At 36.7% G+C, this 21,849-nt stretch overlaps 2 protein-coding genes across 2 annotated transcripts in view; both read right to left on the bottom strand.

Annotated features, from left to right (window-relative positions):
• Positions 1–914: 914 nt before the first annotated feature.
• LOC144438831 (N-acetylglucosamine-6-phosphate deacetylase-like) lies at positions 915–12,467 on the bottom strand. Its single transcript, XM_078128012.1, has 9 exons — positions 12,340–12,467; positions 11,037–11,268; positions 9,904–10,043; positions 5,933–5,987; positions 5,189–5,398; positions 4,232–4,320; positions 3,817–3,961; positions 2,506–2,647; positions 915–1,715 (listed from the first exon to the last, which is right to left on the bottom strand). Exons 2-9 carry the CDS (start codon positions 11,254–11,256, stop codon positions 1,472–1,474), a joined length of 1,245 nt encoding a protein of 414 aa, XP_077984138.1. The 5' UTR covers positions 11,257–11,268; positions 12,340–12,467; the 3' UTR covers positions 915–1,471.
• A 1,761-nt stretch (positions 12,468–14,228) lies between these two features.
• The window catches only part of LOC144439117 (extracellular matrix protein 3-like), a 98,032-nt gene continuing 90,411 nt past the window's right edge, over positions 14,229–21,849 (bottom strand). The window contains exons 16-23 of the mRNA XM_078128383.1: positions 21,364–21,698; positions 20,875–21,067; positions 20,326–20,430; positions 19,873–20,000; positions 19,165–19,426; positions 18,102–18,289; positions 17,686–17,832; positions 14,229–17,150 (exon numbers count right to left, since the gene is read on the bottom strand). Of these exons, the coding sequence (XP_077984509.1) occupies positions 16,644–17,150; positions 17,686–17,832; positions 18,102–18,289; positions 19,165–19,426; positions 19,873–20,000; positions 20,326–20,430; positions 20,875–21,067; positions 21,364–21,698 (1,865 nt within the window). The 3' untranslated portion in view covers positions 14,229–16,643. The remainder of the gene's footprint in view (positions 17,151–17,685; positions 17,833–18,101; positions 18,290–19,164; positions 19,427–19,872; positions 20,001–20,325; positions 20,431–20,874; positions 21,068–21,363; positions 21,699–21,849) is intronic.

The following is a 21,849-nucleotide window of genomic DNA, read 5'->3' as shown; positions in this document are numbered from 1 at the left end:
TCTGTCTGAACACTAGTAATCCTTGCCTTCCCCACACATGCAAAACATGTTACCCAATGTCCCTAAAATAATGCCCTGCTTTTAACTGAAATATTGGAAGGCGAAGGATTCCTTCAATAGGAAGCAACCGTTCACAATGCAGTGTTGAAAGTATTCATACAAATAATAACAAATGGAAACTGGATGAGCACCAAACAGCTGTTTCCTACATGTAGTTTGAACGACACAATATTCACATTATTAGCTTTTTAAATAGATATTACATAATATCAAAAATACTGTGTATATAGTACAGTACTCTAATCTAAACCCTGTCATAAAAGTGAAATTTACCTTTAAACCATTTACTCTGTCAACATTGTATCAAGACAGAAATCAGAGGTCATCTTGTCATTTCTCAATGTCAAGAGATACTATTTCAGGATGAAGATGACCTCTCTACAAAAGAGGGCACTCTCTAAAAGGGATATACCTTCTCTGCAGAAGGTGGTATCCTCTCTACAAGATGATGGGGGCACCCTCACTATAGAAGGGGGACAGTTCTCTACTGGAGGGATACATCACCCTTACAGGAGGAAGATATCCTCCTCTCTATAGGATGGATGTCTTGTCATCCACCAAACAATAATCGTATTCTTGTAAGTTGCCAGTAAATCTCTCTCATTTGTTCACTGAATATTTTTAGGTAGTGACTGCATAGTAATATAATGTTAACAAAGACAACATGGAAACATACAATATAAAAATAATTGCTTCATTCCCACCTATTTTGCCTCAGAATCTCATTTTTGTTGATGGTTAATGATATTGGATTTCATCATTTACTATAAAGTTGTGTTATAATACCAAGTATATTCACTTCTCATACTTTGCTGCATGAATAGATCGCAAGAGAGAAAAATCTCAAATTCCAAATATTATTCAAACACAGCCAAAGTTTCCATACTCCAAACCACACATCCACCCACCTACTAATGCCACACCACAAATTACTACATTATGTGCGGTGAATTTTTATGTCCATGCATGCATACACTGTAGTTCAACCCTGAAAATAGAATTGCATATCAGTATGCAAATGAGCACACACCTGTTCCATGATATACAAAAAATTAAGTGAATGCACACTTCTATTTTTATGAAATTGTTGTTTTGGATAAATGTATGTAATAAGAAAACCCCATGGCAAGTGAGTGCCAGTAGAGGTATCTTCACCCAGGATTGCACTTTCACTAGCTGGTTCTCACTTGTAAAGAAAACTGCAAGCATTTGTGTAAATACTCCCCCACCATCACCAACCCCCACCCTCAAGTATGCAACACTGGCACTCACATGCCATGGGGTTCTGTTATTTCAATTAAGTAGAAGAACTGCGACAGTCAAACAAATTCATAATTTCATTAAATCAATCTAGCACCAACTTTGATATTTTTCCACAATCCAGCACCCAAATCACACACCCCACATTTCATCATGAGAATTTCCCCGTTGAAGTTCTACTCCACACTAGATCTCCTGCAATGTATGTTCTATAGACATTCAGATCCTCATCTAGGAGTATAAAGTCTGCATCTGTGTCATAGTCTAGTGTTCCCTTCTTGTCTGTTATTCCTAGCATTTGTGCTGGATGTAAAGTGGCTACTTCCAGTGCATCAACTGTACTGCAACCTGTAGTTTTTCTGAAGTGCCTGACACACACGTCCATCGTAGCAACACTGAAAATGTTTACAAAAAATAAGGTTTTTTAAAAAAGTTTTATGATATATTTTTAACATTCTACATCTCAATGAAGTGTATCTATGTCATCACTTCTGTTGCTCTAGGTCAGGAAATAAATGTGTGCAAGTCACCACTTCTGTTGCACTATGTCAGACAAAAATGTGTGCATGTCATCACTAATGTTGCTCTAGGTCAGGAAATAAATGTGTGCATGTCACCACTTCTGTTGCTCTAGGTCAGGACAAAAATGTGTGTATGTCAACACTTCTGTTGCACTATGTCAGGACAAGGTGAGTCTATATGTCATCACTTCTGTTGCTCTATGTTAAGAAAAAAATGTGTGTATGTCATCACTCAGTTGCTCTTAATGTCAGGAAAAGTGTGTGTATGGTATCACTTCTGTTGCTCTATGTCAGGACAAGGTGTGCCTATGTCATCACTTCTATTCTTCTAGGTCAGTAAATAAATGTGCTTAAGTCACCACTTCTGGTGCGGCCGTGCCCTACATCACAGGACAAAATGTGGCCATGCCATCATTACTTTTGTTTCATCATGACAAAATGGGTATGTGGCATTAGTTTCTGTTGTTCTACTACTGTGATAAAATGGCTTTATGACTTCTGTTCATTATAACAAACTATTTTACATCATTACTTTAATACTACTACAAGAAATCCAAAATCAATATTTCTCATTCCAAGAACTCTCCATAATACTTGAAAAATTAGATAAAGTGACCTACTATTTATTCAGCTGCAATGAAACTGTTAATAAAAAATACTTTACCTTCCACATAATGTTTCTGTACCCGATACCACCGCCATCTTCCCTTCTGTGCTATCTTTAACTTCAATGTCCTGAGTGCCAAGATGATAGTGGCCAGATTGTAGACCCATGGCGGCTATAGCATCAGTTACAACAACAAGACCTAACACAAAGTGCAAAATAAGACTGCGTTTACACAACAGCATTTTCAAATAAAAAATGCTAATATCATTTCCATTGATTGTCCTAGCAGCATTTATTCAACATATACTTTCATTTTCATTGTAATGTATTTTCATGTGTTTATATGTTTAGTTGATAAGCAGAAGCACCATTTACACAATTTCAAAACACCAATGGAAATGATGGTTGCAAACGTGCAAACATAACACAGTGGTAAAAGCACACATGTAAGTAGTATGTCATCCATGGGGTCATTGCTGAGGTCAAATTTGCATTTCAAATTGTTGCAATTTTGGTTGTTTACATAACCCCGTTTTTGAATTTTTTCCATTTGCAGTCATTTACACGACTCCATTTTCGAATCTCTTCATTTTAACCAGTTTACATGGACTCCGCTTTTGAATGAAAACAGTCCACTTTTGGCAGCATTTTCAAATTGTTGTGTTTTCACATGCATTTTGGATGTCTCTGCATAAACGGTACGTGCAAATGCAACAGAATAGTCACATTTTTCATCATATACACATAGCCTATGAATAAAACTTTACAGAAAGATGGGCCATGCAGGCATTGCCACCAAACACCTGAAGTCACATTCCAAGTAATGAAACAGAATTGAAAGACAGATAATTACGACTCATATCTCATATCTATCTAAACTGACAAAATAAAGTTATATCAATCACTGCTCACTGAAGATAAACACAGATCATACTCATAAATTTCACTTTTATTCTGGTTGATTTGGTGAAATGTTGATGTTAAACTGCATCCTTGAATTCTATCTAGCAGGAAACACATCATGATGTAGTATGCGGAGGAAGGAAATCATCAAAATGGCCGACACAGATATCGAAAATAGTTTACACATTTCCCTTTCCCAGCACAATTCAATAGGAAGTTCATAAACAATCAAACCATAAAATAGATCTGTTAAGAATGAACATAAGTAAAATCTCCTGAAAGAAATTTTTTTTCAAAATTAGTCCTTGTACTGTTGATTTTTTTTTCCATTTTCAAATTTGACTGTGAATTTAAGGTTTGTACCTTTTCATCATGTTATAGTCTGTGCTATTTATCATGGTACAACAGAGCCCCCGGGGGGGGGGGGGGGGGGGGTATTTATGATTTTCATGATGGCAACATTACCTTTAGGGTGTGCTCTATGTGCTATTCTGAGAGCTGCTGGGTTGGTGTGTATTCCATCTGATATCATTCCATAGAAAACTGTCACTCCTTCAGGTACAACATCACTTGTCAGTAAACCAACTATCCCTGGATCTCGATGATGAAACTACATTCAGACAGAAAAATTCAAATAAAAATTCACAAAAAATTAGGCACACATGATGTAAGATAAATTTGGTGACATTATCTGAGGACAAAAATTATCTGAAAACTAACTAAGATGTGTACATTTTTACTGTTGATGTCATCAGTGAAAATATACTTGTTCATGAAATTTGAAGACCCTTTTACTATATTCGTATGCATTATGAATAACACAAAAATGAAATGCCACTCTCAAAAACATTGCAGTAAATATGATGTGATTTCAACTTACAGGAAGCATAGCATTGAATAAGTGAGTTATAAATGTTGCTCCACTCTGGACAGCTTTCTCAGCATGATTCAAATTGCCCATTGAGTGTCCTGAAAAGATATAAATATCACCGAGGTCAAAGGTCATAACCTTTGCAGCATGTAGGTCATTTACAATGTTTATATACTCATCATTTGCATGACTTCACTATATGTGTGTTCCAAAAGTGTAAACTAATAAAAATTTTGTGACATCAAATTAATTTGTAGCCACCTACATTCTACAATCGACTGAACATACTGCCACCTAGAGGTCAACTGCAACTAGGGAAAGAGTCATTAAATGGAGGATCATCTTAGTACCAGAGAAAAATCTTGAACTGTATTTGTGTTGTGCTTTTGTAGTTCATTTGATTCAGAGGAATTTGAATCTTTTGTCAACTTCCAGCTTTTTTTAGTTTTTGAAGCAAATTATCTCCACAAGTGGCATCAACTAGTTAGTTAGTACATTTGACTTTGACATTGTATCTTGCGTAGTAAGCAACCCTTTGATCAGGCTATTGAATGGATGTTGGTTTAAATGTAATAATACTCTCAATAGGGTGGCATGGCAGAGTTTTATTGACAGATTACCATGGAACTTGCAGTGTACTGTTTTTGGACTTTCAATGTTTACACACTACCTTGATCACGGGGTGATTACTATTTAGAATCACGCAACAGAGGAACCGCTATCATCCACTTGTGTAATCTACCACACTGAAGAACAAGAGATTTATTTTGCGTCTATCTTACTAAATGGAAGGCTTGATTACCAGAGTCGTATCACACAATCCCCATGTGCAAACACCGATGCTGAGGCAGTAATAATACATACAACGTGAATTTACCAAACGTCCGCCTCTCAGTGTTGCCTGGATTCAAAACCCTAGCATAAACACTGATATACCACAAATACAAATTAAGTCTGCCAACTAACCAACAGATACTCTGATGTTCCTTTTGACCAATTCTTCAACAACTTCACTGTTTTTATCCAGTTCTGGTGCAAGAGTACATATACACACATTATCAAATGTACCGTACATTTGTTCGACATCTTTAAAACCATTGCAGTGACTGCTGACATTGTTGCGTGGATGAGCACCTCTCTTTTCTTCATTTATAAATGGACCCTCAATATGTATACCTGAGGTGGAAAGAAAATACAAAAACCTCTCCAGATAAAAATCTATAATCATTTTTATTTGTAGGTGGAGAAAAATGTTGTTAAAACAATTGCCCTAAGATGTAAAGTTCGCCTAATGTTTCAAGCAATAACAGGTTAGACAGCTAAGTCTCTCCTAATTTTATAAACTAACATAAGAGAATATACCATAATAATATAAGACCACAGAATGTAAGGCTCTAATACCAACAGTTTTCTACATACAGTCCTAGCTGCATTTGTTATTCTGCATACCACCATTTTGAATGGTGCATTATGGGAAATGTGATTCTATTCCATTAATCAATATTGTACATAATCTGTGGATTTTATTGGATTTTACTGGGAGGATTTTCTGTCTGATCATTCTAAGAGTAAGTATTATCCCAACTATAAATACTCAAAATATTCTATGTATCTGTGCATACTGTGTGGATTGCAAGCTGGCTTGCTAAAAAGATGACAAATAATTTGTCGTTGCAATCGTGTCTGTAATGCACCTGACTTTTCACCTACCTAGTATGCCTGCTCCATCTTTACTGCCGTTAGTACGCTGAAGTTTGGGTAAAATCTGACAAAAAAAATTGAATAACTGTTGTCATGCTTCATTTTAATACAATTTTTCACTACTGGAACCTTCCTAGGTTCATGGAGAACAGTACTCATCCGCCATATATATTATGCACATTAATGATATTTCACAAGTTTAACATTATTAAAAGGTGTTAATTGCAGGATTGCAACTACTACAATCTGTGACATAGTACTTGCTTGATTCAAAACATTTCAAGTAAAAGATAATTCTACCATATTAGGAAGATGTAAGTTTTATGCTTGTCGATTTCTTACATCACTATCCACTCTTTTATTAAAACATATATGTTACTGGAAAAAACTCCACTTTATGCAAAAATTGGATTTGAGCCAAACACATTCATTAATAGGCTATTCGACATTTGTGTAAAATTATACATTCCATATCAAATCTGGTTCTGAATGCAGGTTTTGTTCAGACAAACTGCATACCATACCAACTAAACTGTTACTGTTGCGCCATATTACCTCCTACACATATTTCAGTAACTTAGATATGCCCTGAGAATAAGGTATGTCGCTTACTTTTATAGTACACCATATACACCAGATTGTTTCCTGTTCTACTTTGTATGTTTGATTACTTTATAATACCCTCAGTACATGCAAATAGTGAACTTATCACACATAGCAATAAATGAAATGTAATATAATGATTATGATCCCAATACCAGACAATAATACGCTGACACACATACTCCTAGTACTGGAGTTATTCACAACTGCCGACATCCGACTGTGGATGAACAGAACCTATTACAAACAGGGATAGCAAACAAAATGATTTAGATAACTACCACTTGGCTCAGCATGTTGGAACAGCAGAGACTTGTATTTCATACCATGGTTGTGATAAGAGCAGTTTTATGGCCTCTTTATTATGTGTACATGAAATGCCAGGGGAAGTGAACTATTATGTAAAGTGGCAATGAAACTGTTCTTATTAAATGATGGAATGTCATAAAAGTCTCTGGACTTCCAACATGCTGTGCAGTTGTTTACTTTCCCTGGTAGTAACAGGTTCTGTTTGTCCACGGTCTGATATCGGCAGTTGTACAATTGTTAATGATTGCACACAAACACTTACGAACTCTAACACTAATATAATACCCCACGTACCAAACACTCATCATACATCATTAAAAAAAATTATTGTTACAAACAACATTCATTTAAAACAGTAAATTTCATAAAAATATGACTGTCCTCTAAGTCAATTTGACATGCTACTGATGCACATTTTCTAGTAACACACCAAAATGTGTTGTTTATCTATCTCTTGCTATCTTGTGATTGAAAAGAATTCCCAGTTTTTATCATTTTAACTCACAACAACAAAATTTGTTCACATGATTTCATGTACATGGAAAGCTCACTTGCTCATTTGCATGGATACAGATATGCAATATTAGTGTTTTTTGGGTATCGGACTACAGTTTGCACACACCTTGATCAATAACCACTGGTACTTAATGTAATAATGCTTGGTAAATCATAAAGGGGTGTGTCCTTGAATGACAGGATACAGGCTATTACAAAAATAAAAAAACCTTGGCTAATACCGATAAGTTAACAGGAAAATCATACCTATTGCATATATTTGATAGGAGTAGACTTCCATTTATACAATCTGTTGATATCACAAACTCTTTTCTTACAACTTTCAACTTACAACTCACCTCTCTGTACATACCAGGACTTGATGACACTTACAACTCACCTCTCTGTACATACCATGACTTGATGACACTTACAACTCACCTCTCTATACACACCAGGACTTGATGACACTTACAACTCACCTCTCTGTACACACCAGGACTTGATGACACTTACAACTCACCTCTCTGTACATACCATGACTTGATGACACTTACAACTCACCTCTCTGTACATACCAGGACTTGATGACACTTACAACTCACCTCTCTGTACATACCAGGACTTGATGACACTTACAACTCACCTCTCTATACACACCAGGACTTGATGACACTTACAACTCACCTCTCTGTACATACCAGGACTTGATGACACTTACAACTCACCTCTCTATACACACCAGGACTTGATGACACTTACAACTCACCTCTCTATACACACCAGGACTTGATGACACTTACAACTCACCTCTCTGTACATACCAGGACTTGATGACACTTACAACTCACCTCTCTGTACATACCAGGACTTGATGACACTTACAACTCACCTCTCTGTACATACCAGGACTTGATGACACTTACAACTTACCTCTCTATACATACCAGGACTTGATGACACTTACAACTCACCTCTCTGTACATACCAGGACTTGATGACACTTACAACTCACCTCTCTGTACACACCAGGACTTGATGACACTTACAACTCACCTCTCTATACACACCAGGACTTGATGACACTTACAACTCACCTCTCTGTACACACCAGGACTTGATGACACTTACAACTCACCTCTCTGTACATACCAGGACTTGATGACACTTACAACTCACCTCTCTATACACACCAGGACTTGATGACACTTACAACTCACCTCTCTATACACACCAGGACTTGATGACACTTACAACTCACCTCTCTGTACATACCAGGACTTGATGACACTTACAACTCACCTCTCTGTACATACCAGGACTTGATGACACTTACAACTCACCTCTCTGTACACACCAGGACTTGATGACACTTACAACTCACCTCTCTGTACATACCAGGACTTGATGACACTTACAACTCACCTCTCTGTACATACCAGGACTTGATGACACTTACAACTCACCTCTCTGTACATACCAGGACTTGATGACACTTACAACTTACCTCTCTATACACACCAGGACTTGATGACACTTACAACTTACCTCTCTATACATACCAGGACTTGATGACACTTACAACTTACCTCTCTATACACACCAGGACTTGATGACACTTACAACTCACCTCTCTGTACATACCAGGACTTGATGACACTTACAACTTACCTCTCTATACATACCAGGACTTGATGACACTTACAACTTACCTCTCTATACACACCAGGACTTGATGACACTTACAACTCACCTCTCTGTACATACCAGGACTTGATGACACTTACAACTTACCTCTCTGTACATACCAGGACTTGATGACACTTACAACTTACCTCTCTATACACACCAGGACTTGATGACACTTACAACTTACCTCTCTATACATACCAGGACTTGATGACACTTACAACTTACCTCTCTATACACACCAGGACTTGATGACACTTACAACTTACCTCTCTATACATACCAGGACTTGATGACACTTACAACTTACCTCTCTATACACACCAGGACTTGATGACACTTACAACTTACCTCTCTGTACACACCAGGACTTGATGACACTTACAACTCACCTCTCTATACACACCAGGACTTGATGACACTTACAACTTACCTCTCTATACACACCAGGACTTGATGACACTTACAACTTACCTCTCTGTACACACCAGGACTTGATGACACTTACAACTCACCTCTCTGTACACACCAGGACTTGATGACACTTACAACTTACCTCTCTATACACACCAGGACTTGATGACACTTACAACTTACCTCTCTATACATACCAGGACTTGATGACACTTACAACTCACCTCTCTGTACACACCAGGACTTGATGACACTTACAACTCACCTCTCTGTACACACCAGGACTTGATGACACTTACAACTCACCTCTCTGTACACACCAGGACTTGATGACACTTACAACTCACCTCTCTGTACACACCAGGACTTGATGACACTTACAACTCACCTCTCTGTACACACCAGGACTTGATGACACTTACAACTCACCTCTCTGTACACACCAGGACTTGATGACACTTACAACTTACCTCTCTGTACACACCAGGACTTGATGAAATAATAGTTGGACAAAATGAAGTGACTCCATATTGTAGAAGACCCTTAGCTACAGTCTCCAAACCTGTGTCTAAATTGTCAACATCAGATGAAAAGTCATAGCCTAGACCACCTGGAAGTAGCAACCAATAAAATTAAAACTTTATATTATTATTATTTTTTGGGGTGGGAACTGCTCCAAGTTATTTTCTTTTTTTTTATACAAACGCATATACACATAAACAATTCTACAGAAATACATCCAGATTTGGGACTATGTGACAAGGCTATGTTGCATGCTGCATGCATTTTATGTCTCACTGAAACTGTGAAGGCTTTCCCAGCAAGTCCACAGGCTATCCCAGAGTCACCCATTGTCACAGGCCCAGCAAACATAGTACCTGCAGGCTCCGCATGAGTAATCATCCCTGACTGTTTAAGTCATTACTCAAAGAGTATGGTGACTAGTACCCCCAAATTCTCACTCATCTTGTGAATGAGACATGGCTGAGTGATACAGCCTACCCATCGAGTCTATAAAACAATCCCCCAGGGTTTGGGTCGGTCACAGAAAATTCCCCTGTCCCTCCCGACTGCTAATACTGAGCTCTAACCAGTAAAATTAACACTGTCAATAGTGTCATCTCAGATTTTATTCAAATTTTACCATGACAGAGACTTGCTAGTTTTTAATCTTTTGATATTTTTACAAGTCTTCATTCCATTCAGAAACTAAAGGCGTTTAATGCAATCATACTGGTGTGACCACTACACTTTCATCATGGTTTTACATCATAAATAAATGTGTCGATGTCACACTTCTGAAGGCTCATTTAGGTGAAGGGGGGTGGGTGTCCTAAATGGACGAAGTTCGTTTATTGAGCTTGTGTGGCACTGTGCAATCATCCCTAACTACACACTGCAATAACTGAAATTGTCAAGATATTTTTTTGTTCTTTTTTTGTCAATTTCAATCTAACTGTGTACTTAGATGACTTTTGTAAAAAAGAAGGCTGAAATTAAAATGAAACTGACTATTGTTTTCATGTTTTGTATGTCGGTATACATATGTGTACTGATCATGATTTGGAGGTTTTTATATCTTTGTTGTTCTTAATAATCTTACCATTAATTTGGACGTCAATAAATCCAGGTGCTATGATCCGTCCATTGCAATCTATCTGCACATCTGCATACCCTCTCTCTTCCCAGAATAGTTTCTTGGGGTTAAGTATTTTGCCATCTCTCACCCATAGGTCTTCTTTGATTATAGAATGTTGGAACAGAATTTTACAGTTGACAAACTGTAAGATACAGGATGTAGAAACTGTTCCATTGCTAGGCATACTCTCTAAGGCCTATAACAAAGTAGAGATGCATATTTCTGTATTTAAAGGGGAACACAACTCTAGGAAATGCAGTCATTTTCATAAACTATGGGTACTGGAGAGTTGTTTCATGAATTTACATCACCTACAATTACTTGCAATTTCAGAAAAATATCAAGTTAATTTTGTGCCTTTATAGCATATCTTTGCTATGGGCTATTGCATCATGGGAGTCAGCAGAAATAATCATGCATTCAAGTTGCACAGTGAATATTCATGCAAGCTGTTTTACATTCAAACCTTATGAATATGATGTAACATTATGAAATGACTCTCCAGAAACCATAGTTTATGAAAATTATTTCGTGGAGTGGTGTTTCCCATTCAGGTATACTATTTTTCCAGTACTTCAAATTCAAGGGAACTTCTTCAGTACTTTGAGAATACCATCATCTTGTCACTTATTTGTATTCAGTTTTCCAGTTATAATGATCAACACACAAATTGCTACCCAACCATAATACAATAGCTAAAAAGTTGTGTCCTTATACACAGCACATTCCAAAACTTAAGACTTGTGGTTGTACCTTGAAGTTGAACATGTAAGTTATAGGCACATAATCTATATTACGAAGTTCTGGATATCTGCAAATATAACTTATAACTTATAAGATCGATTCCTTTTTTATCCATATATATTATTTAATGTATTGATTTTGCGTTGTTCAATTTCGCCATAATTTAAAAGTATCAAAAGGTAAGTGATGCCATGGACCTCCTCACTACAACTACATCCATGGCTGATGCCAAGTTTGCTCGGGATTCGATGACACATTATTTATCTAATGAATGAGACGAACTCTTGGCCTAGCTGCAATAATTGTAGCGTTTGATGTGATTTTGAGGGCTTTTTCGTCTGTTTTCGTGCTTTTTTAGTTCTGACGTTTAACCCGAATCAAACGTCGGAACGAAAAAAGGGCACAAAAACAGACGAAAAAGCCCTCAAAATCACATCAAACGCTACAATTATTGCAGCTACTCTTGGCCATGATGTGGCATAAACATATCAATCAAATCGCAAATCAAACGTTGACGACGTACCTAAAATCAGACACATGAATCTCCTGTAAATCACAACTTTGTTCACAGACACGAAATCTCAACACGCATAACTCTCACTTCCCTTTGATACGAAAATCTAAAACTAAAATCACTCTCGTTACAAAAAAAGAATAATTTTTTTGTGCGCATGTGTACGACCTTTGACCCTATGTTACGCCCTCATCCTCCTACTGGTCGTGTTTGTCCTAGGCCTAGGAACTTATACTTTTCACATTTCTTCATTATTCCATTTTGTTTTTTATGATTTGTACCATACCACTCCCTGATTGTGTGTGTATTGTATAATACATCGTCATACCGGATCATCGACAAGCGTAAATAGACACGATCACAGGGGCGTGTAATATTTCATAGATTGTTATCAATCTATACTACTTACATGAAGTAGGAATATATAATCAAAAGGTTGTTATATTTAGATTGTAGACCTGGAAAACAACAATCTATGAAATATTTATGTGGACAGGATGGGCCACAGGCACTTGTTTCCCGAGATATGTATCAGAATACAATAAAATGTCCATAAGGGGTAGACCATTTGATATCCTTGGGGGGGGGGGGGGGCTTGGAAGGTTGGTGGAGAGTCATTATTTTATGCTTGCCTGTGAATTATTTTTTTTCTCCTTCGCCTATGCTGGCAACTTTTTTTTTCTTTCCTTCTCTGAGATATCCAGATTTTTTTTTACGTCAATGTTGATGAATGTAGATGGCATCGACAGTCGCAGCAGTCCAGACACTTGCTGTTCCGATTAATTAAGGGCGGACGAAAATAAACATTTTTTTTATATTTTAGTGTCAAAGCTGAAAATTTGGGGTCGGTCAATTAATGAGAAGCAGGGAAAAAATATGGTCGCCCTAACGTGCTTTAGAGGGCATATTTTTGTGTCAGTAATCTTTAACTTGTATGGGGAAATGATTTTGAACATTTACTAACACCATTGAAATTTTATCCTTTGGCAACTTTTGATACGGCTCGTCACCAACCAACCAAACAAACAAACAAACAACCAACCAACCTTGCTATTTCATCATCTAATCAATGTTATATTTTGAAACTAGCATAGAAACACGTTATGTATGGTTATTCTCAGCACCCTTCAAAAATATCTTAAAAACTGTTTTGCATGATATACAGAACCAGATTGGCATAGATGTAAGCCTTATCATTCTCTCAAACCAGAGTTATTATTTCAACCACTACATTTTGAAAGTGGGAGGCTCGTTACAACTCGTAAGAACGTTGCCGTAAAACAGGCCGTGGTTTGCGACGATGAGATGTATAACTGTTACAAATTATTATTGTTCTTTACTGTTTACATGTAACTGTTAAATTTAATGCAGAACCATAAATTGGCATTGGATGCAAATTTTAGATATGGTCCTTTACTGTTTAGCATAGCGTAAACTGGAACTACTTTGTTCATATGGAGTTTGAGTTCTTACAAACTGTTTTGCATATTGTATGTCTAGGAACTACCTGTTACTCTACCTTTAATTTGTCACAATAAAGCTTACTTTTCAATCAAATATCTGACTTTTTTTTCAGAATTATAATAAAACCATCCAATTGTATCACCATGACCATTCTAGAGTTGGTGTTTTTTTCATAAAGAGATCGTCTGTGAAATGTACTATGTTAGTTTCCTGTTTATGCATACAGGGTCATGACTCTAAGGAGTCTGAACTTTTAACCTTTACACTTGCTGGCCTAGTTGACCTGGCAAAAGAATCCCAATGAGAATATGAATCCATCTGTGAAATGAACTTTAACCTTTGAACTTCCTGGCCTAGTTGACCTGGCAAAAGAATCCCAATGAGAATATGAATCCATTTGTGAAATAAAATACAACACACACACATATCAAATATAGGGTTGACAATTTTATTTTCCAAGATGTTACTAAATGACAATTACAATGAAAATAACACATCAACAAAATGTTATTTTTTTTCTTGACGTGAATAAATTGCCCTCATTTACATAATTACTGGGGGACAATGAATTTGCTTGAGTAAGGTTTGTTTGTCTATACGTGCAGGTGACAGTAGTAAATACATGGCAACTTACAAACATATCATAAGATGATGTTTGTCGTATCCAGGTTTGAATTTCAATGCCTACTCTACATCTACCCAGCATTAATAATTTTAATTCCTACCTACTTTCAAAATATTGATAAATTTCTGGGTATCTATATTTGAGATAAGTTTTTGCAATGTTTCACTTACAGGCAAAACAATATCAAACAATTCATTGTGTGGTTTTTTTTTTCTGATTGCTATAAGTCCTATGGCAAAAATTAGCGAAAAAACTGCTTATGTTTCAATAAAGCACGGTCAGCCTAGTTAGATTAAATACAATGCAAGAGGGATATTGTTAGTTCTACATGGCTCATAACTAATACTTATTTTTTTTACAAAAAAAAAACGAAAACAATTGCGAAAGCTAGTTTTAGAAAGACAAAACGTTAATGGCATAAAATATGGCAAATCAATAACCTTTAAGAGGTCACACATCCTGGTACTCCTGACCTTGTCAAGTCACAAATGACCTGGTCAGATCAGGTCATGCATCCTACCATTATGATCTTGTAGAGGTCTTGCATCCTGGCACTTGTGGCCTGCTGAGGTTGTGCATCCTGGCACAAGTGACCCAGTGAGATCATATTTATTGGCATAAATGACCTCTAGGTCATGCAACCTGGCACTTAAAACCTGCTGGGACCATGTTTGATGGGATAAGGGCTTTGACTTTTTCACAACAGAGCTGACACTAGCTACATACTACACAGTCATCAGTTTTTGCATCATATACGTTAATTTTCCACATCTTACATTTGTAAATTACCAATATAAGTATGTACATAACATCCCCCTCTCCTTCCCATGAAATACCAGGATGTGTGACCTCTGACCTTTAGCTGCCTTACAGACATATTGAACACAGATGACGGGATGGAAACGCTAGCAACACGTTGTACTTGCATCTGGCAGCAAAGAAATCAACACAGTTGCTGTAGTAAATTGATACATAATAATTATGTATTGAAATAAGGAATAGAATTTGATGTAAAAAAAAGACACTTTTTTTTGTAATATGTACTCCAACCAATCGGTAATAGTCGTGACAAATGTGTCACAGTAAAAGTTTCTAAATAAAAATTTTCAAAAGAGCTATAACAGTAGTTTTTTTTAAAAATTTTTTTTCCTTCTGTTTTTGATTACTTAATAGTTATAAAGACAGTTCATAACAACATAAAATTATTGACTTAAAAAAAACCAACAACACAAGAACTAGAAGTCATAATAAATAACTCCGCACAGAAGCACAGACCCTACCATAAAACGGTTTTACGACGACTGCTGTAGTCCGTGGACCCATTGTCCGTATTAAAATACCCCAACACAGGGTACTCATTCATTCTACAGCACCATTGAGTAAAATAGCTACCAATACTTAATATTTTTTTTAAACACATGGTATCACAAAAATTCACTTGTAATGTGACGGGGATTGACAATGAAGCTATCAGATCAGATTAGCATCTCGGCATGAGTCATTGCTTGATATCATTAATAACAGCGACTAAATAATTTATTTAAAAAAAACTGTACTGGCTTTCGTTCAATTTACATGTTATATTTTCCAGATGAACCAGCTCCCATTTTTTTTTTTTAAATCTTAAATATTGTTAAATTTTGAAACGTTTATATAAGTTTGGTCTGAGAAATGTTTGTCCCAAACTGCGTCATGTGAATGAAGTCACGTTCAATAGATTTCAAACATTCACCGTTTTCACACCAACAGAAACGAAACATGCCCCGAGAACTTTTTGATTTGATGAACTATGACATTGGATACCGGTACAATTTATGTTACATCTTTTAGATGGCAATGTAAAGATTTCGACTGGGATTTTTACATTTGTGCTACTTTTTGTGTCAAAATAACATGATTTAAAAAAATGTTGTTCAACAAAGTAGTAAATTTTTCATCAGAAATTTTCTCAAAAAAAATAATAAAAAATAGCAAAATGCATTAAATTTTTTTCCCAAGCTGTCGTGGAGTCAGCCTCTTATGATAAATTGCTGGCATTTTACAACTTTTTCTGTGAATACATGATGACAACATAAAGTGAAACCTTTTTGACATAAAATGTAAAAATGTGACAGTGTTATGGAAAGATAAATTTTGGTTGCTTAAAATACATTCTTTATATAGAAAAGTTTTTAAAAAGATAAAACATTTCAGTTGAGCACCTTTTGTGAAATACGAAGTACTACTATACTTCTGTGTTATCGTTGCTTGGATATCTCGCAGTATCGACAACCTTAACATGGCCGTTAGTTGCTACCTTAGTAACAGGTTTGCTTGGCTTATAGTTTTCTTTTGGACTCCGACGACGGCGTCTAAGCACAACAAACAAAATAACACTTATAAAGGCCAGTAAGAGGGCAGCGAGCACAGCAATAACAATTGGAATGGTAGGAACAGAACTCTCCTCTTCTTTGGCTTTGTTCTCGCCAAGGTCAAATCCACCAGGGACAACTTCATTATCTTGGATTGAGTTTGATGTTGTGGCGTTGAGACGAATTAGATGCATGTTTGTACCTTTGCCATCTGAACCTATGCCTTCAGCGTCAGCTACCTCACGTCTAAGACGGCCGTGTTTTGGTGCTGCGGCAAGACTGTGCATTTCAACACTACGTTTTGAGATACCTCTGCCGGCACTGTCGGCTGACCGTACGGTATAGATGGAATGCAAGTACCACTGACGTCCTGCTGCCACCTAGAAATACAAAACGGAAGCTTTGTTAATACCATTTCATTGGCAACCCTTTTTTTTCATGATCTTTACGTTAAGAGTAATATTAATTTCATAAAAAATATTTGCCCTCTTCCTCTACAGTACATACACTACACAGTTCAGTTTACGCTAACATCGGAAATCCATTTTGCATGATAGCACAATGGCATTCTATGACTTGGTTTTTTCACTGAAAGGTGAACTTCTCAATAATGCAACAAGAAAAGTTCTTTACTCAACATATTCCAATGGTGTAGTAGGTAGGCCTTTACATGGTGTTCAAAATCTTGACTCTGGAACGAGCTTATGGAGTTTACATTTTCAAAATTGCTTTTTCCGACAGTTAGCAGTTAATAAAGAAAGAATTTGTTGGTCCCCAAATCCAACTGTAATAATCAATAACTCCCTCAAGTTTTGTTACATTTTTGATTATACAAACATCATTACTGAGACTCAAAAATGACAATTTTCGTATGTAGCCAAGACTACAAGAGATGAACTTGAGAGAGACAAATACCTCAAAGAGTGGACTTGAACTCAATCTGAAGCCATCAGATCCAGATTGTTGTACCAATGGCAGGGCTTCTGCATCATCTACAGCTAGGGTTGCACTAAATGGTACGCTGGCAAACTCTGCAGTCACAGTGTTTGGTGCACCACGGTCCTGTAATACAAAACAAAGAAGATAAAGATGAAAATAGCTGAATCTAGAATGTTTTTGACACAGTTTCGTTGTTGCATACAAGGCCTTACTCATCATATCATACCAGTATTGAGTCACCTGTTGGTAAAGGTATTTGTGTAGCTCTACACATAATAGGGTACTATAAATTCTATTTTTTTCTTCATTTTTTGTGAATGAGATGTATCGTTTGCATGCAATAAAATGCTGAAATCTCAATACATGAGTAAGAAATCCAAATTCAAACATACCAAAACTTTGAAATTGTACAGCAAGTTGGGCGAGTCTGCAACACAGCCGTATTCCTGGTTAGCTGGGTCATACTTGGGTATGTAACCATCTAAACCACTACATAGATAGACTTTTTCAACTGTTACTATGAAGGAATCTCCTAAGTTCTGAACTGGGTCTACCATTACTCTGCCATATATAGTATCACCTAGGAGAAAATAAGAAATAACAACGTCAGAATTTATTCTCTGAAGCATCCTTCAAATTACAGAAATGTTTGCCTGGTGTACTTTTTGCCTTTATACAGTGAATTTCACTGTACTGTTCAGCTTTTCTGTTTGATACAACCAGTAACCAATAAGAAACTGCATATGCCAGACTTCAATAGCAAGATTGCATTTTTTGCTACATTTAGTCTAAATGAAACAAACCATTTCAATGTATTGCAACTTGATGCAGACATTCGGGCACCAATGTTTTCTTAGTATCAAACACCCGATGAAGGGTGCATAAAATGTCCTTTGCAGTGTTCATTTGATGTCTGTATGGTGGCATTGTGTAGTTCATTTCACTTAGACAAAACAGTATTCATTCAATCTTGCTATCTTAAATTGTAGCATGTCCAGTTTCTTATTGGTTTCTGTGTGGTTGTATCAAACAGAAAAGCTGAACAGTATTGTGAAATTTACTGTAACTGTGAAAACACATGGTGAATTGAATAACAGATCACGTAAGCTGCCCCCCCCCCCCCCACCCCCACCCCACCAACTCTTTCCCTCAATAACTCTTCCTCTCTGGTTGTCTCTCCGCTTCAAGTTAACTGTGATAATTAAGTCATATCCGAGTCAAAACTGTTAACTACGTTCACAGAAAAGAGAAAAAAACTTGCAAAACTAAGATTGCAAAAACATAGAAAATGTAAAACCTTCCTAAGAACTTTTGAGTTGGCTACCCCTACCCATCTAATGGTTTAGCCAATTCCTTTTATTCATGATGATACCATACTGGTAAAAAGGGGGGTTGGCATAGTATATACAGTTTGAAAGACTCGAACAGTTCAAAAAAGTTACTTGTACTACTAACCTGCAGCAAATGCAGAATCACTGCCTTCACCGAAACCCATAGAGCCGTCACCCAGCCATAAAGCTTTCTTTGCCAACAGATGGAACTGAGTGTCCAGACTAAATTGTGCTGGTACAGGATCACTGACTTGTTGGAAGCGAATTGGGAGTTCAAAGGTGATTGGATCCCTTGGGTTACATACAATTGGTAGGCTGTATTCAATTTCATTTGCAGTACTACATGGTACCAGTTTTATGATGTAATTACCACTGTAGTCCCTTACCTAGTAAGAGAGAGAAAAAAGAAATATGAGGCACTGCAAATCTTTGTAGTTGTGAATTAAATTACTGGACAAAATCATACTAAATCATACATAATTTGTATAGTTGCATTAATTGGTAGTGTAGGGTAGTCATGAAATCTTCACAGATGACAATTTAGTGAGTCAAGGAGATGGCAGGGACAGAGATAAACACTTTAATAAGACCTCACATACCACAAAGTGTTAGCTCATGTACAGCCATCTCCTGACTTGTGAAGCCATCGAGAAATAAGCACTCAAATAATGAACGTCTTTTTTCTCTTTCACAGCAAAATATCGAATGCTGCAGACATAAGATCTGATTAACAGCTTGGAAAATCTAACATGTGGTGAAAATATGGTTGTGGGAAAATTTCCTTGATAGAAGTTATTGATGTTCTTCAACACAGTCAAATGTTTAAACTTACAGCGTAGTCTGAGACAAATTGCCAAGTTTGTTCTGGTTCTGCATAGGTTGGGTCAGATCTGATGAGTTCCAGTGAGAAGGTCAAGTCGTTGTTATCAGGTGACATCACCATTGAGGTCAGACTGGTACCTGGACGATAACAACATAACAAAATACATCAGTTAATTTCAAAGAATTTCATACAGCATAGTAAGATCTGTTGGAGTTTATCAATACATGCTGAATCACACATCAGCAAATTTCAGCTGTTGAAGTTCATGCTTAAAACAGGATTTGTGGAGCTAACAAGTATATGGTGGATTACACCAGTGAATTTCACGACAGTCAAAATGGAGCTTGTGTAAATATATTTCAACATACAACTTAAACGATAAGGAAAATATCATTCTAGATTTTGGAATATATCTTTTAAGAGATGATAATTTGAAGGGGAATGTGCCCTTTTATTACTCACCTGAATGAGATAGTACAAACTGTCCTCTAAATCTTGCCTCTGTTCTGAAGTTGACTACCAGTCGCCCTTCTTCGTTGATACGCATACTGGTTGGATACAGGAAACCTGGTGGATTCAAAAAAATACAAAATTTTGGTGATACATGAGGAAATTGTCGGAAATCAAACACAACTGTGTTTGTGGGAGAAGAATTTTTTTAACTGGTACAGAAATATGTAAGGATTAAAAATATTATCAAGCCTTTTCTATTCTACAATAGATAACAATTTGCAAGTGAACTAGGGAGTTTGGTTCATGTGTTTTAAGGAAAGAATAAGACTACCTAACTGTATGCACATAGTTATGACAGAGGGATAAAATGTCTTCTGTAATAGGGTTGATATTTTTTGAACTTTTGAGTCATTCATTCAAATTGTTTGTGGTCATAAATTGAATAGCACCAGTTTTAGTTTGGACACATTTACATGAAACTGATAAATGGCTAAAATAGAGACTCCTCAAACCTTAAAAAAGCCCATCAAAGACTTGTAAGGTTTGAACAGAACTCACCTTTAAGAGTAGCATCGGGAGGAGCTCCAACTCCGTTCTCCCACAAAATGGCAGTGTCGTACACAAATGTGAGTCTGAGTTGAGACTGTAGGTCAAAGTGTTGCCAGCCACCTACGGCAACTGGTGAATGGAATATATAGGATACATACAGGGGCACTCTTACAGTCACGTATGATTGAATAGAGTTCAGTACCTGAAATCATAATTTGAAAAACAAAATTAATATAAATATTATAATTACAATGATGAAAACTTTGGTCACTTTATGATTTTCATCGTCTTGCAACAGGTCAAGTAAAAAAATTTGAAATCATAACTTTCACAGAATTTATTTCATCACATTTACAAATATGTGTTGGGTGGATGAGAAATGTTTTGAAAACATGTTGGTGGGGGTGGCTGTTTTAGTTAGATTTAATCTGACATGTTGGTGGCGCTGTTTTAATGACACCTATAAATTGCTGACAGCTGGGTTTGTAAAACACCTACCTGGCCATCAGTACCAATATTACCACCACAATCTGTTAACAACTCTGACATGTCGTAGTAGGCGTTAAATTCCCAAAGACAGGCTTCCAGGTCCAAATTACGATAAAATCTTAATGTTTGTTGTCCTCTCATGTCTGAACTAAACTGGTAAGGTTCTACTTCTCCAACAACATTGGGATTCTTGGTCTCCTCAGTGATAAAGCCAAACCTGGTGGCAATTTCATTAGTGTCCAGCAAGTTAGAGCATCTGTGGAGTCCCTTTCTTGTACCGTCCTTGCTTAGTGTCAACTCAAAGTTGGACAGTTGACGTGTGGATATGATGGGCAACATACCATCTGTACAAAATCAAATACAACACATGTATGTTGTTAATGTAGCAAACACAAGTACATGTAAAGTTGTAGGTTGAGGGCACCCTGTCAGATTCATGATAAAACAAAAGTATACATCTACTTATTGGTTGAGGGCGCCCTGTCAGGTTGACAT

This window comes from Glandiceps talaboti, chromosome 8 (assembly GCF_964340395.1).
Source record: "Glandiceps talaboti chromosome 8, keGlaTala1.1, whole genome shotgun sequence".
In the NCBI taxonomy this organism is placed as follows: Eukaryota; Metazoa; Hemichordata; class Enteropneusta; family Spengelidae; genus Glandiceps; species Glandiceps talaboti.
The sequence above is the reverse complement of the archived record's forward strand: the minus strand, read 5'-3'. Positions and strand labels throughout refer to the sequence as shown.

Bases quoted from the DNA above. Each gene is read 5' to 3' on its own strand.
- LOC144438831 (XM_078128012.1), bottom strand. From the start codon at position 11,256: ATGCCTAGCAATGGAACAGTTTCTACATCCTGTATCTTACAGTTTGTC. The intron at 2,648-3,816 runs GTAATGTTGCCA...ACTTTGTGTTAG, and splicing joins ACATAGAGCACACCCTAAAG to GTCTTGTTGTTGTAACTGAT. The intron at 1,716-2,505 runs GTAAAGTATTTT...AAACATTTTCAG, and splicing joins ACAGAAACATTATGTGGAAG to TGTTGCTACGATGGACGTGT.